The 19,502-nt window shown below is 41.0% G+C and overlaps 1 protein-coding gene across 2 annotated transcripts in view; it reads left to right on the forward strand.

Annotated features, from left to right (window-relative positions):
* Positions 1 to 19,502, forward strand: part of Car10 (carbonic anhydrase 10) — a 502,355-nt gene that overhangs the window by 205,644 nt on the left and 277,209 nt on the right. For both annotated transcript variants that reach the window (NM_001427769.1, XM_017597693.3), the window contains one exon: positions 9,992 to 10,134. In NM_001427769.1, the coding sequence (NP_001414698.1) occupies positions 9,992 to 10,134 (143 nt within the window). The remainder of the gene's footprint in view (positions 1 to 9,991; positions 10,135 to 19,502) is intronic.

Here is a 19,502-nt window from a genome sequence, read left to right on the forward strand (position 1 = left end):
TCATTAAAGGTCTCCCAACCAAAAAGAGCCCAGGTCCAGATGTGTTTAGTGCAGAATTCTATCAAACCTTCATAGAAGACCTCATACCAATATTATCCAAACTATTCCACAAAATTGAAACAGATGGATCACTACCGAATACCTTCTACGAAGCCACAATTACTCTTATACCTAAACCACACAAAGACCCAACAAAGAAAGAGAACTTCAGACCAATTTCCCTTATGAATATCGATGCAGAAATACTCAACAAAATTCTGGCAAACCAAATTCAAGAGCACATCAAAACAATCATCCACCATGATCAAGTAGGCTTCATCCCAGGCATGCAGGGATGGTTTAATATACGGAAAACCATCAACGTGATCCATTATATAAACAAACTGAAAGAACAGAACCACATGATCATTTCATTAGATGCTGAGAAAGCATTTCACAAAATTCAACACCCCTTCATGATAAAAGTCCTGGAAAGATTAGGAATTCAAGTCCCATAAATAAACATAGTAAAAGCCATATACAGCAAACCAGTTGCTAACATTAAACTAAATGGAGAGAAACTTGAAGCAATCCCACTAAAATCAGGGACTAGACAAGGCTGCCCACTCTCTCCCTACTTATTCAATATAGTTCTTGAAGTTCTAGCCAGAGCAATCAGACAACAAAAGGAGATCAAGGGGATACAGATCGGAAAAGAAGAGGTCAAAATATCACTATTTGCAGATGATATGATAGTATATTTAAGTGATCCCAAAAGTTCCACCAGAGAACTACTAAAGCTGATAAACAACTTCAGCAAAGTGGCTGGGTATAAAATTAACTCAAATAAATCAGTTGCCTTCCTCTATACAAAAGAGAAACAAGCCGAGAAAGAAATTAGGGAAACTACACCCTTCATAATAGACCCAAATAATATAAAGTACCTCGGTGTGACTTTAACCAAGCAAGTAAAAGATCTATACAATAAGAACTTCAAGACACTGAGGAAAGAAATTGAAGAAGACCTCAGAAGATGGAAAGATCTCCCATGCTCATGGATTGGCAGGATTAATATAGTAAAAATGGCCATTTTACCAAAAGCAATCTACAGATTCAATGCAATCCCCATCAAAATACCAATCCAATTCTTCAAAGAGTTAGACAGAACAATTTGCAAATTCATCTGGAATAACAAAAAACCCAGGATAGCTAAAGCTATCCTCAACAATAAAAGGACTTCAGGGGGAATCACTATCCCTGAACTCAAGCAGTATTACAGAGCAATAGTGATAAAAACTGCATGGTATTGGTACAGAGACAGACAGATAGACCAATGGAATAGAATTGAAGACCCAGAAATGAACCCACACACCTATGGTCACTTGATTTTTGACAAAGGAGCCAAAACCATCCAATGGAAAAAAGATAGCATTTTCAGCAAATGGTGCTGGTTCAACTGGAGGGCAACATGTAGAAGAATGCAGATCGATCCATGCTTATCACCCTGTACAAAGCTTAAGTCCAAGTGGATCAAGGACCTCCACATCAAACCAGACACACTCAAACTAATAGAAGAAAAACTAGGGAAGCATCTGGAACACATGGGCACTGGAAAAAATTTCCTGAACAAAGCACCAATGGCTTACGCTCTAAGATCAAGAATCGACAAATGGGATCTCGTAAAACTGCAAAGCTTCTGTAAGGCAAAGGACACTGTGGTTAGGACAAAACGGCAACCAACAGATTGGGAAAAGATCTTTACCAATCCTACAACAGATAGAGGCCTTATATCCAAAATATACAAAGAACTCAAGAAGTTAGACCGCAGGGAAACAAATAACCCTATTAAAAAATGGGGTTCAGAGCTAAACAAAGAATTCACAGCTGAGGAATGCCGAATGGCTGAGAAACACCTAAAGAAATGTTCAACATCTTTAGTCATAAGGGAAATGCAAATCAAAACAACCCTGAGATTTCACCTCACACCAGTGAGAATGGCTAAGATCAAAAACTCAGGTGACAGCAGATGCTGGCGAGGATGTGGAGAAAGAGGAACACTCCTCCATTGTTGGTGGGATTGCAGACTGGTACAACCATTCTGGAAATCAGTCTGGAGGTTCCTCAGAAAATTGGACATTGAACTGCCTGAGGATCCAGCTATACCTCTCTTGGGCATATACCCAAAAGATGCCTCAACATATAAAAGAGACACGTGCTCCACTATGTTCATTGCAGCCTTATTTATAATAGCCAGAAACTGGAAAGAACCCAGATGCCCTTCAACAGAGGAATGGATACAGAAAATGTGGTACATCTACACAATGGAATATTACTCAGCTATCAAAAACAACGACTTTATGAAATTCGTAGGCAAATGGTTGGAACTGGAAAATATCATCCTGAGTGAGCTAACCCAATCACAGAAAGACATACATGGTATGCACTCATTGATAAGTGGCTATTAGCCTAAATGCTTGAATTACCCTAGATCCCTAGAACAAACGAAACTCAAGACGGATGATCAAAATGTGAATGCTTCACTCCTTCTTTAAATGAGGAAAAAGAATACCCTTGGCAGGGAAGGGAGAGGCAAAGATTAAAACAGAGACTGAAGGAACACCCATTCGGAGCCTGCCCCACATGTGGCCCATACATATACAGCCACCCAATTAGACAAGACGGATGAAGCAAAGAAGTGCAGACCGACAGGAGCCGGATGTAGATCGCTCCTGAGAGACACAGCCAGAATACAGCAAATACAGAGGCGAATGCCAGCAGCAAACCACTGAACTGAGAATAGGTCCCCCGTTGAAGGAATCAGAGAAAGAACTGGAAGAGCTTGAAGGGGCTCGTGACCCCATATGTACAACAATGTCAAGCAACCAGAGCTTCCAGGGACTAAGCCACTACCTAAAGACTATACATGGACTGACCCTGGACTCTGACCTCATAGGTAGCAATGAATATCCTAGTAAGAGCACCAGTGGAAGGGGAAGCCCTGGGTCCTGCTAAGACTGAACCCCCAGTGAACTAGACTATGGGGGGGGAGGGCGGCAATGAGGGGAGGGTTGTGAGGGGAACACCCATAAGGAAGGGGAGGGGGGAGGGGGATGTTTGCCCAGAAACCGGGAAAGGGAATAACACTCAAAATGTATATAAGAAATACTCAAGTTAATAAAAAAAAAGAAAAAAAAAGAAAAAAATGCTATTATATTGGCACATATGTTGAAGAGAATAGTTTTTAAAGCATTCAATTAGTTCTGCCTTAGAGATAGAACTTAAACACATGTGATCAGATAAAACAAACAACAACAAAATCTCTATCTCGAATTGTTATTTGAGACCCAATTAATCCTTCTCAGACTACCCCAAGAACAAATACCCTTACCCTTGTCTTTCTTCCAGCCAAAGCAGATTCATGACTCTCACTTATAAATCAGCTCATAACATTGTACTCTATTGTCGCTTAGTGAGTTCTAGCCACATAGGAGTAAGATACACTCTTTAATGGGACCTGAAGGGTCACCGGTCATCTGTTCTTCTAGCATAACCAGCCCTGTTCTACCTATTCTTTCTCCTCATCTGTGCTACCAAGTTCAAGTCACACGGCTTCCTCTGTTCCTTGAATACATCTACCTCCTTAAAACCCTTCTTTCTATCTTCTGTCTCAGACATCCTCCTTCTAAAACAATTATTCCAGTTTTTGAAGGTCTGACTGATATATATCATTTCTAGTAGTTATTTCCAAGAACTGTATTTGCTTCCCTATGACTAAAATTTGGGGGCTTAGTTTGTTTCAAAAAAAAGAAAGAAAGAAAATATTGTCTTGCTATACTGTAATAACATAGGTAAGCACATCAAAACTTAGCACTTATATCCTTGCTATACCAAAGTATTCATGATAACAGAAGCCATGTCTGTTTCATTCACTTCCAAGAAGCCAGAAATGAAGACACTCTGTAGCCTATCTAGATGGCCTTCCAAATATTTGTCCAGTAAATTCCCAGTATGGGGAGCCTAATGTCTGAAAGGTCATAGACTCACAGTCAGCACTTCTGAATTCAGTGTATCTTGGTCCTATAAGGTTTACCAAGTGCACAGGAACAGTGTAAGTTAGCTGCAGGGGTCTAACACTCTGCTCAGTACAGCATCTCTACAAACTCTGCTGAATCTGGACACAGCGAGAGGCAGGACAGCATGGATTTAGAATATCCTCTTCGGCATGCGGATTCCATGAAGACAAATTTTCAGTATCCGAGTGGATTCTGCTGATCTCCTGCTCTCTGGTTCTACGTTTGTTTTTGTTTGTTTCTTTCTCTGATCTCTCAAATATTACATCCCCACCCTCCTCTCCTCCTAGCACCCCCCCCCAATCTACCCTCTACTCCAAATCCACTCCTCTTCTGTTCCCTTTCAGAAAAGGGCAGGACTCCCAGAGATATCAACCAAACACAGCACATCAGGTTTTAATAAGACTCGAAACATCCCCTTATACTAAGGCTGGATGAGGCAACCCAGTTAGAGAAAAAGGGTTCCCAAAGCAGGCAAAAGAGGCAATGGCAGCTACACAAGCATAACATATATGCAGAGGACCAATTCCCTAATTTCAGTTCAGTTTCTATGAGCCCTATGAGCCCCCGTTGGTTGATTCTGTGGGCCGTTTACTAGTGGTATCTGGCTCCTACAACCCATCCTCCCCATCTTCTGCAGGATTCCCCAAGCTCTGCCTGATGTTTGTCTGTGGGTCTCTGTGTTTGTTCCCATAAGTTGCTGGATGAAGCCTCTCTGATGATGATTTTTTTGTTCTGATAAGATATTCATAATGTTGACATAGAAGTTGTCAAGTGATATTAACAGGTTAAACTGTATCCTTATTGTTTTGGTGGTTTGAAGAGGTGCTCCTAGGTTTTGCCTTGATCTTGCCAAGGTTCATGATTTAAGTGTTTGAAATCAGAGCAACTCCACATTTTTTATAGCTCACTGCACATGGAACCAAGGACCACTGGGGGTTTGTAGTTCATAGGAAGAATGACAGCATTGCGCCACGGGGGAAATATTTTGGCAAGATAAATGCATTGTTGTGATGCAACAGTTAAGTTCCTCTGTTTAGTCTCTGTGAAAATTAATTTGCAAAGATATTCAGGTCTGTTGTGTGTTCTAGTTTATATGTAAATTAGGAGAGTATGTGAGAGATGCCAAGGATGATGAAATTCCAATATTTTCAGACTAGTTGACTATTAATTAATTAAAATGATTCTCACTCAATTTCATTTCATTTACATTTTTACCACAACAAGTGGTATTGGTCAAGCTAGAAAAAGACAGTAGTAACAGATAAGTCATTAACTTCTCTTCAGGAAGAAAGTTTAAATCTTGATATATTGAAATAACCATGGTGAGTAAGTGTGGAAGAATTTAACAAGATTTCAAAATTTGAAAAACAAGAGCAATACCTCCACATTCTACAACTCTACCTCTGCTTCTGAAGGTGGCGGGGGTATCTACAAGCCTGAAGGGTGATGCTATGGAGGATGGCTAGAACCATGGGCATGCCTGAGGACTCTGCATAAACCCAAATCTTGCATCCTGGCTCATGGGTATGACCTAGTTCTGAATCCCTAAAACCAGTCAGTTCAACTCCCAAGCTTCATCGAGCATCCATTCCTGTTCTCCCATCCTCCAAGCCTCTATTCTAAAGTATTTCCCTTGCATGGCTTTTGAAGATCTTTCCCTTCACTCAAGGTCACTGGAGTGGCTTCTACATTTTAATTCTTCTTCAGCATTTGCATTACTTCTAATAGGAAGCATTGACTTCTTCTGCTATGGGGACCAAAATCTGATCCAGTCTATCCAGGTCAAAAAACATTTTAATTAGAGCAACATAAACTTTATTTTTAAGCATGCATGTGTGTGTGTGTGTGTGTGTGTGTGTGTGTGTGTGTGTGTGTGTGTGTGTGCATTTGTATCTATGTGTGTGCTTTTAAGTGCAGTGTCCACAGAAGCCAAAAGAGGGCATCATTTGAATAGCCTAGATCCAGAATTACAGACAATTGTAAACATGGATACTGAGAACCAAACACAGGTCCTCTGGAACAACAGTATGTGCTCTTAACCTCTGAGTCATCTCTCCAACCTCTGGAAAAAAGTGTTTTTCATCATATCTCCCTGAGACTCTAAAGAGAAAACCCAAAAGCATGCCACATCCCCTGACCTCAACATATTTGATTTCCTCCTAAATCAATCTGTCTGTGTTATCTCAAAGTTGTTCAGTTGCTTTCGAATTCTGCTCTGATTTGACATAGTTAAATCTTGAACTTGTTTCATCTAGACTTTTGCCTTAAATATTTGCTTAAACAGCAAAATAGATACTGACACTATTCTTGTTTTACCAAAAGAGAAATGGAAACACAAATCTTGCCAGGGTTAGGGTGACAACTCTGAACTTCCCTGGACATGATCCCTACTTCTAACTGGAGCCTTGTAGAGAAATACGTTTTGGGAAGTGGAGCTTTTGTGACAAAAGCTCTCTTCAGAGCTGATTCCGGTCTTTGCTCTGTGCTTTCCAGCCTCCGCTAGACGTGTGACAGCAGGTGGAATACTTCACTGTCTACTCTGTGGCTCCTATGCCATAGGTGCATCTAGGTAAAATGATCTCTTAGGTGGCTTCTAATTCAGAAAAAAAATTACAGCTGATTTCAAAACCAGTCATTTAGTCATGAGTAAACTCACTACGCTTTGAGGTGTTGAGCCACTGCGGGACACAATAAGCAAAGGACATTGTTTCTTGGTTATTCTCTGGTTCCTAAGCAGGTGGCTAGAATGAGAGGCAGGGGCCTTGATGGTGAACAGGGGGATATAAAGCCTTGAAACTGTCATAAAGAATCCCATACCCAGTAAAAGCAAAGGCAGATGTTCTCATAAAGTTTTTGCTGTTTGTGTTTTTGTGGGGGGACTTTTTGGGTATGGAGTTTATTAGCAAGGCATGGCAGCATCTGCTCACCGATGGTGTCATACAAACCAGCCTCACAAACAGTTTATGGGGTTGGAATTATTTTTGTTAATGATTTTCATGGGAGTAGATGAAATGCAATGTGCACCAGCTGTAACTATGTTTGTCATGCAGCTGACTTACAAAGAAGAACACACACACACACACACACACACACACACACACACACACATACCCTACAGATGGACAACAACACAAACCCACAAACCAAGAAGGTAAAATGGAACAATGATGAGGAGTTCAAGAGAAAGTAATAGCAGGATAGGATGATATAAAGAAACATTGAAAAGGAGGCCTTTAATTAGGAAGGGAGAAGGATAAATAACACTAGGATGTTTAAAAGGTCATAGATGCCTGTATGTACACATATATCCATATTACACATCTGTGTATGAGTGTCTGTGTGTAGTTTCAATGAAATTGTAACATTTGGAGAATAATGCTTGCCGTCAAAGCCATAGACTATCTTGCAGAAACTGATCACTAGCCATAAGAAACCTCCTTTCAAGACGTTGATCAGGGGATTCCAAGAGACTCCCAAAACAATATAAGTTATTGCTATTGTCCTTGGTAGCATCCCGGAAGTTGAAAGTAAGTCTCTATTATAGAAGATACAATGCCGTTGGACACATGACCCAGAGACTTTGAGCTGGAGGGAATCTAGAAGACCCTTCGCTGAAGACTACCTCCCATCATATCAGAAGGTGCTATGCATACTGTCAAGGGAGGGAAGCCATTACTATCCCCTACCCAAATGTGACACCTATGAACTGCAATTAACCAGCAGGCAAGATATTTCCACAGGTGCAAAAGTGGCACTCTACCTTGGCAGTAAACAACAGCTGTCTAATTGGACATAATGCCCATGCAACGGGAGGGAAACCATGCCTAGTCACGGTAACCTAGGCAACTATCCATAGCTAGTAAGATCATAGATCCTAGAGAACAACCCACGATTGCCCTTTTACTAACCCATGGCAATTCCTAACTTCATTCTAAATACTTAGCCTATACCCAGAAAGAAGTATAACTTTCATATCATCAAAGAAACTTCTCTTCACAGCAGATGTAGACTACTACAAAGAGCCACAGCTGGCACGATTATTCAAAATGCAAAGAACAACGGATGGTGATATAGCAGCCCCAATATCTACAATCCCCACAGCTAAGGCTGGAGGAACACTGAGGATGAAAAGTACATTTTTTGACAAAAAAGTACATTCTTTGACACTATGAAAATATTTTTGAAGTAGATAATACTTTTATTGTTCAAAGTAGCAGTATCTTATATGCATTTATAAAAATATTTCCTTTTTTTTTGGAAAAGTACATTTTTAAGGCAAAAACTTTATTATAGTTTTGCCAGGATGTAATATCTTGTAAACACATTAGGCAGTTTTCAGTGATAGCATACTTTATTACAAGAAATGGGAGGAGCAAGGAAGCAGAAATCCATGATTAAGTTTTCTTGCTTCTCTTCTTCCTCTTCTTCCTCTTCAATCCCCTCCCTTTCTCTTTCTGGCCATTGCTACCATACTGAAAATTTTTTTCATGTTGAGGAAGCATTCAAGCTTCTCAAAGGATACAGAGACTCTGGAGGCTCCTTGGAATGGATTAAGCTAAATTAGATATGAATCTCATCACATGTTGGCGTTGAAGTATTTGTCTGGAAATCTGTTTCTGCCCAGTGTTGACTAGAACTAATACTAAGGCCATAGAATTTGGGGTTTGAATGGGACTAAACACCCCATTGATCACAACTGTTCAGAGAGATACAACTGTTTGGCTAGTGCTTCCCAGATTCCTCTCCAGATTTGGCTTTTAGCCATTGTGATCTGGACAGGCACGATTGCTATAAGTGAACAGCTCTATTCAACTTGAGTTTCTGAGATGGCAGGTGCCTGTGAAAGGATTATGTCATGATTGTCGCATTCATCAATAATCCCTGCCTGGCTCCACTCCTCTGAGGCAGAGCTGGATGCCCTTCTTCTATAGTGTCCCAGCACCCCCCCCCCATCTGTTTATTCTTTCCTTGATCGTCAACCTACACTAGGGCATAAGACAATGGTAGGAGCTTACTATGATAGATTAGTGGATGAATGGCCAAAATATCACAGAGGAAAAAGGAGACACATGGCTTCTATACTTCAGTAAAAATAGTGATGGGCCAGTAAATGTTAAAGGTATATTTTCTTTGTAAACACAAACTCTTTAAGTATTAAGTCTTCCTATTACTTCACTGTTAAATACAAGGAAATAAGACCGGAAATCTTGTAAAAATTATACTAATAGGTGTTTTACTGCAACACTGAAAGTGAGATCAGTTTTCCTTTGCATCTTCGCACTCTACGACATGATTTTTTTTTCCTGTCTCTCAAATGATCACGTTCTTTAGTTGCTGGACCATTAGTATAATCACACAATGCTGAACCAAACAAAGATAGAGGCAAGTTGCCCAAGGTCCTGTCTAGTGTTGATTGGGGGAGGAAGGAGGGGTCATAAAAATAAACCATTCTCTCAGTTTGGTCTTGACAACCCACAGAAAATCACCTTGTATATGTCAAATGATAGTTACTTTGATAAGCTGTATATATCTTTAAGACTGTATACTGCTGATTCTCACATCATTCCTGCTGAGGAGAGGATCAGAGAATCCACTCTGGTGTTGTTAAATATTCGGTGTACTCTGAGCATGTGGCAAAGAGGGTATAACTTAAAAGATACTATTCATACCAAAGCATGAACCCAAAAAAGAGGCTATAGGATGACTGTGCATAAAGTGAGAAAAATCTGATCTTCAGAGATCCTGACTACAATACTGGAGAAATTGACCAAGATTGAGGTCTGGGAAAATACCACGGCAACACATTGAGGTTTCCCTACATTGTTGGAATGTCACTCGGCATTCTTCATTTTACCAGCTTGTAACTTAGATTGTCTTTTAATACACTGTTTCCCCACCTTTCCACCCAGCCTAATTCTACAATTTCATTTTGTTCCTAGTTCCTTCTTTCTGGGGATTGGTGAACTCAGCTTGGAATCTTTGCTCTGTGGGGAAGCGTCAGTCCCCTGTCAACATAGAGACCAGTCACATGATCTTCGACCCCTTTCTGACACCTCTTCGCATCAACACTGGGGGCAGGAAGGTAAGGCCACCATGTTGCTTCCATAATGATGGGTGATGTTCACTGTCAGAGCTGGGATTCTGGATCTTAGGCTCTGTGATGTGTGAAACATAGCAATGATCACATACCTCAAAACTACTCTGGACAAATATAGTTATGTCCAAATAATGCTATTTTTTCATAAAGTTTGTAAATTGTCCTTCATAAAATGTGTCTTACAACTCTTGCACCTGAAAGAGATCAAAATTGGCCCAAGACACCCTAAGAACAAGTTCTCCACACAAAGGTGATTTATTTGCCCCAGAGGGTCAAAGGGCAGGGAGTAAGAGACAAAGACAGGAGATAGAGGGTGAGGGAGAAGGGAAAAGAAACAAGAGGGTAGGGGGAGAAACAAAGGACTGCCTCTGTATATCAAGAGACAGACTTGGTCCATACACAAATGGCAGTTTGTAAAGAGAAAATGGAAAACCCATGCTAGGATGAGGCGTTTAATTTTGATTGGGAAGGTTAATTAAGGTGGCCCAATTGGGGAGGGGGTCTTTTGATTGCTGGTCTTCAATACTTTGATAGCTGAGCCGTGGTGGTCAGCTTCATATTGGAGGAAGTAGACAAAGAAGGAAACAGACCTTGGTGATGAGCTTTAGGAATATAATCTAATGGTTTGCCAAGGTAGAGGGGGTAGGGAAAAGCCATGGTTACCATGCTTGGGCCTATTAGAGCCCTTCAGGACCCCAGGAAGTTGCTTGAGATCCTATCCCTTGGTACCCCATGAAGGTCAGAACCCAGTTGACTCCCCTGCCTCCCATGTTGGAAAATCTGACACCTGGGACTCTTCTTTTGGTCTTCATTTAACTGCACTGAAGCAGGAGGAATTTATTTTAACAAAAGTAAAATCAGACGTTTATCATCCTGGGAAGGAAAACAAACAACAATCCCCTTAGATGATTTATAAGAAAATCAATAATTAATCTTCCTAGGGGCATCTCTCTGGCTAAGAATCCTCCCTTCTGTCCGGAAATGCTGAGCTGTGCTTTGTGAGTCTTATACCAGAATCAGTCCTGCCCTCTCCTCCTGCCAGGTGCACCTCCTTAATTTGTGAAGGGCACAGTGCCTTTGGGGGCCACTCATTGCTAGACTCTGGTATTTTCTCTTGCTGACTTGTTTCTATTTCACAACCTTTTACTGTTGGCTAAGATATTAGAGTTGGGGAAATGCACACGCATAGAAAATTGTATTTGAAGGTGATTTCGGTGTTGTGAATTCAAAAGACAGGAAAAGCTACTTATGTGCAAAAAAGCTAGGGCTGAAATTATAGACATTTGTCATTCCTGGCAGATCCTTCTCCAATGCTAGACTTTTCAGGTTCTGCCATTCTTCCTCCTCTGAAGCCTTTTGCCCATCTGCACCAATCCATTTGTATGTTATATTTTTACCTTTGCTGATATTTTTGAACATGTTTTCTACCATGTCATTTATGTATGTGCATGCACGCACACAAACACACACATACACCCACATAAAAAGTTGGTGGTGGTCTTGACTGTCAAAGGCCAGTTTTTAAGAAGTGTTGCATGGGGCTGGAAAAATGGCTTAGCAGGCAAGCGCTTATAGTACTTGTAATTCAAAGTCATGGGAGGTGAGGCCAGGCCAAAGCACAGACAATTAAACCAAAGTGGCTAGCTCAGGGTTCAGTGAGACATCTTCTCTCAAAAAACATAGAGAGGCCTCAGCTTTCACATATACAGGCAAGCACATCCGTACACACAGACACACATAAATGTACCAAACACTCAAATACACATAATGTTCCTATGTAGAAAATCATCAAGCTATGTGAGATTGAGACCATTTATCTATGTGGTGTTTGGATGATCTTTTAAAAATTGTTTGGGGATCAATTTTTCATAGAAAGTTTCTATCTAAGTGACTTGGTTGCTCTGATTCTATAAGAACAAAACCAAGCTAAGATCGATGCACATGCTTTCCTTTCAGCACTCAAAAGGTAGAAGCAGGCAGATCTCTATGAGTTTGAGGTCAGCCTGGTCTAGAGAGTGACTTCCAGGACAGCCACGGCTACACAGTGAAACCTTGTCCTGATAAAACAAATTTTAATAATTAATTAATTAAAATATTTAAAAGAAAAAAATCATTCTAATTGTTCGACTGGCAGTTTTATCTAGGAACTCTAAAAGAAACTTAACATAGCTGACATACACACCGTGTGGTACACAAACTACTTACTTGAAGTCACAAATGCCTGTTTCCTGGTCAGCATTTAGAAGTGAAGGTTTCAGTTTAAATAGACACTGAATTATCTTTTTCTTGTTGGAGAGGGTCACAGGGTCATAATTAGACAGTAAAAGGAACAGAAACACCCAGGACAGAATGAGGTTGGTGCCTGGGTTTCATAAACCACTTGGAAGGTAGCCAGCAAAGCCAGTGCTTGTGGGGTAGAAGGTGTCGATGAGATCAGATACTGAGTTCTAATGCTGGTGAAGGAAACGGATATTTTCCAAAGCCTTGCAGAATGCGCAGTGTTTTAGCTGCAGAGCTCTTTCTCCTCCTGGGTTAGGTCTATTCCAATATTTTATCAGTTGATTTACTGTAACGTTTCCCTAATTTGGGGGAGTGTTTTCCTAATTTCTTTCTCACCATGTTCATTATTGATAGCAACAAAAGATGCTGATTTTTGTGTCCTTACTTTGCTGAAAGGGCTATTCAGCTCTACGAATTTTCTGTGAGAGTCTTTGGAGTCTTACAAGTATAGACCATGTCATATATAAATAAAGATATTTTGACTGATTTCTTTCCTACCTATTTACTTCCCTGGCCATATTGCTCTAGCTAAGACTCCAAGCAAAATACTGAAGGAGTAGATACCTTTGGTTTATCCTTGGTGTAAAACAGAATGTTTTTAGTATTTCCTAGAGTCTATCGTTGACTATAGTTTATTGTATATAATGTATAAGAAGGAAATACGAGAGGAGACATTAGGGATGGTAGGAAAACCACAGTGTGTTTTCTCATACACAGTAGCTAGAAGTGTGGATGTGTATGGGGAGATACTTAGAAAAGGAATGGCTCCAGGGGAATGAGAGAGCTTAGTAAAGGGATGAGCATGCTCAAGGGACAATGATTTGCATACGTGAACACATCACTATTTGTGCGTGCTAATTAAAAGACTAGTTTCAAAATGTCTTCAGAGGGTTTTTAGGTAAAGTATGCATTGGGGGTAGAATGGGAAAACGGCAACTTGACACAGAACTAACTCATACTCCACCTTTCATCTTAAAAGAATGCCATGCCATGCCATGAATAAAGAGAGAGCCATTGCCTTAAAAGGTACTTGGAAAGAGGAAGTCTGGCTGGGATATAGGTTCACGTTAAAGGTCTCTCAGACGTTAGGATATTGTTGTTGACCTGGTCCTTTCCTTGGTTTATTTTCCGGGAAGCATCGTTTATTCCTTTATCTTTTCCGCTACGGTACGTTGTACCTGTTCCAGATCAATTTGCAAAGGCATGAGAGTTTGTGATTTTAGGAACATTTGCTTTGACAATGAAAATATTTATATCTGGCATGATTTGTGCTGTCAGGGGTTTGATGAGCTCAGAGCTGGCTGGCGGTGCCTTCACATTCACAGAAGGCAGAAAATAAAAATACAGACCGTGGCAGAAAATGAAACGCCTGAACTTGACAGACAAGAGCTAATCATGTCTCAAGGTTTAGAGAGCTGGTGGTTAATGGCATGTTTTGGAAGTAAGGATTCAAAACACTGCTCTGATTTTAGAGTTTTGCTGTAAAGAAATGTCCAATTCAAAAGGTTTGAGAATCAGCCTGTTAGAGGGGGTAAGGTGCCAGGCTTTGAAGCCTGAGATGAGTTGAATGTCAGGAGGTTAAATGCACCCCAGTAAATGTGTTCCTTGTCACATTTCTATCTGTGAGCATTATTTTTTTCTGGCATTTAAATGTGTGTTTTCCCACAAAACCATGAAGCAGTTCTGCCAAGGCCCCACCTCATCTTTTTGTGTTTATTTTAACATTTCTGACCTGACACGGAGCTTGGGTAGATGGGATAAGGGTTTTTATTAGTGTAGGCAAGAGCTGAAACCAACGTCAAGATAAGAGCAACCAGGAATAATAACGACTAGATGAGAATCAAAATGTTCTGTAACTTGGCTATAATGAAGAAATTTTGCTTGTATGTGTAAATACACGTGTGTGCATGTTCGTGTTTATGCATACACATGCAGATATAGGCATGCATGTGTGTGTGTGATTGTTCAGGCCACAGGACAATCTCAGGTAATATTTTCCGGGAGATGCCTTTCTTTTATAAGACAGACTCTTTCACTGGTTGGGAGCTGGGCAAGTAGGGCAGGTGGCTGGCCAGGATGCCTCATAGGTTCTCCTGTGTCTATCACACATCAGTGTGTGTGTGTGTGTGTGTGTGTGTGTGTGTGTGTGTGTGTGTGTGTGTGTGTGTGTGTGTGTTATGTACTTCTAGGAGCTGAATTCAGCAAGCATTTAACCTACTGAGCTTTTACCCCAGTTCCTGAGAATACTTTTTATTAAATAATAATTTTTCACCTTTTGAGGTGCTTATTCAATAATATTTCTTAAGACATAGTTTTTCTTAAGCTGAAATAGCTCAGTTGGGAGAGGCTCAGACTGAAGAAATAGTTTTCCTTTCTTGAAAGGTAGTACTTTTCAGTCTGCTTCTTCATACCCAATATGTAATATTTTTAAATATGAAACCAAGGTAACTACTGGTTGTCTATGGGTATGAAATACCAGAATCCAGTGGCTAGTTCAAAGCCCAGGGTCACTCAAATGGCTCCAACTTAACTCAGTGGATCACTGGCAAAGCCTAAAGACATACGATTGAGACCTGTAAGGAGGAAGGGACACTGAGGACAGCAAGGAACACTGACGAGGACGAGGGTGACCAGAATACCTTATGCATATGCATGAAATTGGCTAATAAGAAAAATTAATGAATGAGTTTTAATATGATCCCTTTAAACATGTTTTGGCCTAGTAGATTCATTCTAGATAAAGTTACTTAATCAACTCACGGTTTTTAAAAGTGGCTGGCAGATCATTCAAAACATCAAATCCACTTTGAAGCATGTGGGCAGCCCCTATTGGGAACAGTTGACCTCAGCGTTCAGCTGGAACCTCTGCTTGCCCCTGGGAAACCTTGTCTGCCCCCCTGCACAAATTGGGAAACCCCATCTGCCCTCCACACCCCAGGACCCAAAACCCAACTGCACTGAAAAAACTCTAAGCAGTGGAATGGTGCTAAAGTCCTGTTCCACAGTTTTGCAGCCTCTGCTATCCACTTTTTGGACATGATGAGCCTATCCAAGTGCCTGCCTAGGGCCTTAGCTTTTGACCACACTTGGGCATATTCCCATCTCCTGGCTTGTCATCACCCTCTCCTAAAGTCATGTAACTTTCCTGGGACATTTCTTTGAAACCAGTGATGATGCCCAGGGAGCAAAGCCAAATAAACCTCCATTTGTCTGCTTTTAATTTGGTCTGATCTGGCCTTTTGAGTCAGCAGAAGCCCTGATGAGACGGAACATGCAAAAGAGAGGGACAGGCCATCTTCAGCTCATGACTCATCCCAGTCATTCAAAGAGGCCGGTTTCAAGAGCAGGCTGTGAGCACAGTGTTCAGGGTAAGGCCCCAGGTACCTACTTCCTGTCGTTGTTCCCAATTTCCTTTCCTTTTAACTGCTTATTACTTAGAATTTGTATGGGTTGAGTCACCACAGACATGAAACATTCAAAAGGATCTTTTCAAATCACCAGTGGTCCCAAAATGAAGAGGAGGGGAGGATTTACCAAAACCACAGTAGGTTGGGGGTGATGGAGGAAGGGGAGGGAGTGGAGGGAGCACTTTAGAGAGGAACACTGACCCTTAATGAGGGGAGCAAACAGCTTCATTGTTCTGGTTTGAATTTTAAATGCACCCACAAGTTCATGTTCTGCAGTCTTGGTCCTAGCTGTGGGTGATAGCTTGGCAAACTGTGGAAACTTTTGGAGTTAGGGTCTAATTGAGGGAAGGAAGGAAGTCACAAGGTCAGCCTTTTTCATTGTTCCCCAGCCCTTGTTTCCTGCATGATCCTTGCTTCCTGATCCAGCATAAAAGCAGCCCTGGAGACAGACTTCTTTTAGCATGATTTGGTCTCCATAGATGTGAAGTGTGTGTGTGTGTGTGTGTGTGTGTGTGTGTGTGTATACTAACAAAGGTAGACCTTTGAGTATTGCCCCACCCTTGTATACTCACATGTAAGTGTGTGTGTGTGTGTGTGTGTGTGTGTGTGTGTACTAACAAAGGTAGGCCTTTGAGTATTGCCCAACCCTTGTATACTCACACCTGTGTGTGTATAGGTGTGTGTGTAGGTATGTGTGTGTGCGTGTGTGTGAGTGTGTGTGTGTGTACTAACAAAGGTAGGCCTTTGAGTATTGCCCAACCCTTGTATACTCACACCTGTGTGTGTGTGTGTGTGTGTAGGTGTGTGTGGGGTGTGTGTGTGTGTGTGTGTAGGTATGCATGTGTGTGTGTGAGTGTGTGTGTGTACTAACAAAGGTAGGCCTTTGAGTATTGCCCAACCCTTGTATACTCACACCTAAGTGTGTGTGTGTGTGTGTGTGTGTATGTGTGTGTGTGTGTGTGACAAAGCTTTTCTTAAGGAGATGAGGTGCTGCAAAACATACATTTACTCCACTCAGTTAAGTATCGTGCAACATACCAAAGTACAGTGACCACAAAAGTACAACTTGGTGAATCAAGGAGATTTATTTGGGTGATTTACAAGAGCAAAAATGACTCAAAGACAGCTGCATCACCAAAGCTGACCCCAGCACGGGTGACAACTCATAAAGCTGGGAACCTGGAGCACACTACGCAGGCTGCAGGCAGCTCATAAGTTTGAGAGTCTCTTTTCCAGGTCCTTCAGTTGGTCTAAACCTCTTCCAGGTCACTCGGTTCGTTTCTGCTTCTTCCAGAAAGGCATTCTGGTCTGAGAGTCTTCTTAGCATCTCTGTTTGTCTGGGAGTCTTCTTTTCTGCTTGCTTTTGTTCTGAGAGGGACACTCCTCCTTTGTTGCTTACTCTGACAGGGAGAGACCCAGTGAATCTGGTCAGTTTCAGGCACTTCCTGAAAATCTCTTGAACTGTTTACCTTTCTGCTTAAGAAGCTTCCCTGTCGGATGGAATGCTTCACTCTCTGAGAAAACTGTTAACATAACTCTTTCTCTCTCCCTCCCTCCTTCCTACCCCGGTCTCTCCTTTGTGTGTGTGTGTGTGTGTGTGTGTGTGTGTGTGTGTGTGTATGTCTATCTTGCACACACACACACACACACAGAGCAAACATTTTAATATGGTGTTTGCTACAATTGCAATCCAGATGCATATCTCCTTTCTGAAGACAAATCTGCATAAACTTTCTGTGTCTTAGTACTACAGTGAGCCTTAGTACTACAGCACTGTTTTCTCTCACTGAATGAATTTCTCTGGAGCCAGGGCTTTAACAAAAATTTACCCTTCACTTGACATGACTCTGAATTTTTATTCTACCTTCTCAATATCCTTCCCTATGACTTCATTGCCACCTCCTCTTCGAAACTCCCTTGATCTCTGAGTGAGGATGAAATCCTTTTTCATTTTGCTTAAGCACTTCACTAATATTTCCTTTAGGACTTGCTTTATTGTCTATAGTACATCCGTCCTTGGATGATGAGTTTCTTGGGTTACGTAGACTTCCATATTTTCATTTTAGATCCCTGTGATTGATTGGTGTAAGATTATCATTGATTACCAGTGAGAAGATTTATGAGGACTTATTCAAGAGTTGTTATGATTCAAAGTGGGAAAAAGATGGGATGCATCTATGACAAATGGAAACAATGTCATCAACAGAATCTGCCCAGAAAACTAAAGTTAAATAGCTGTCAAGAGATATTGAATAAGCTGAAAACATATGGATTGAGAACTGCATTTGTAGGTAAAACCATCATCACTCTCCCATTTTCAAATTTCCCCATAAAGCTCATAGCCCAGTGGACCTAGCCACAATTAATTTGTTGATATCCATAGCGTGTATGCAACACTGTGTCCTCACACTTTTTTGTATGAGGCATTTCCATTCCGTCAAGCATATATATATATATATATATATATATATATATATATATATATATATGACGTTGTGTTAGTTGAACAACCAAGCTTTGAGGTCTTGGAATAAGAGCCAGCATTTTAGAAGGTGAATAGAATAAACTAAAGCCTTCAGAAAAGTCTTTAAATGTCAGATGCTCTGACCCCATGTATGCAAAATTAAAGGAAAATCGAAGGCAGATCAGGTTTTATCTGAATATGACGCCGGAGTGCTGGTTTTTATTGAGTAACCGATGGTAAACCTCCACAGGATACAGTTCTCATCCATGTAAAACTCATGATGCTACTCTGAAACACCACAAGCCTTTCACACTGAAAGTCTGGTATGGAAATGGTATGTATATGGCTTTGTTTGTATTTATGATATAGACTAGATCTTTAGTACCTGCCCTACTGAACAATTGCTTTCACTTCTCCCTCATTTGTATTTTGTGGTTTTGACATATCGATAATCTCCTTTCTCTGATGAAAGCAATAAGGGGGTCTACTTACAGAAATCTAACTTTAATAATAAGAAACAGGCAAGCAATTGTGGAGCAGAGAGTATGGGTCTGTGATCCTAGAAGGCAAGGTAGTCAAGGTACCAGAAAATGCTATGCTTTTAGTCAGATGTGGATAAGGAAACTTCAAAGGGTGGAATTTTAAAACATCATACTTAAAACAGAGACAGGATCTCGTTGCTTCATAGAAGATGACACTGGAGGGTTGGGAGGCTCTTAAAAAGAAATGATAGTCATACAATTGCAAGTTCTGATAGCACATAAAGGAGCTGGTGGGAGTGGAAGGTATGGAAGTGGCCGCATGGGGAGTTTTGACAGGAATAACGTTTCTGAATGACACATAAGAGATATGAGAGGAAGACTTGGAGCCAAGGAGGAAGATAGAGGCAGAAATGATTCATGCAAACCACCTCACAGTGAATATGGTCCAGAATGAATGGAGGCTTCCGGAAAATGAGGAAGACTATTAAAGCTGCAATTAGAGGAAGGAGAAACAGTGAAGCCAGATAGGCCTCCACTGGGGAGGGGACGAGGACAGAGGGCCACAGAGAAATCCTAAGACCTGGGTTTGAATTTCATATTGCCATCTATCAGGCACATGTGAGAGGTTTGCCTTCTTTCAGCATCACATGTCATACGAACGCTCACCTTTTACAAGAAAAAAATACACTTATTAGGCAGGCTGGCATGTAAACTATCAAA

The sequence above is a fragment of the Rattus norvegicus genome, chromosome 10, assembly GCF_036323735.1.
Source record: "Rattus norvegicus strain BN/NHsdMcwi chromosome 10, GRCr8, whole genome shotgun sequence".
NCBI lineage: Eukaryota > Metazoa > Chordata > Mammalia > Rodentia > Muridae > Rattus > Rattus norvegicus.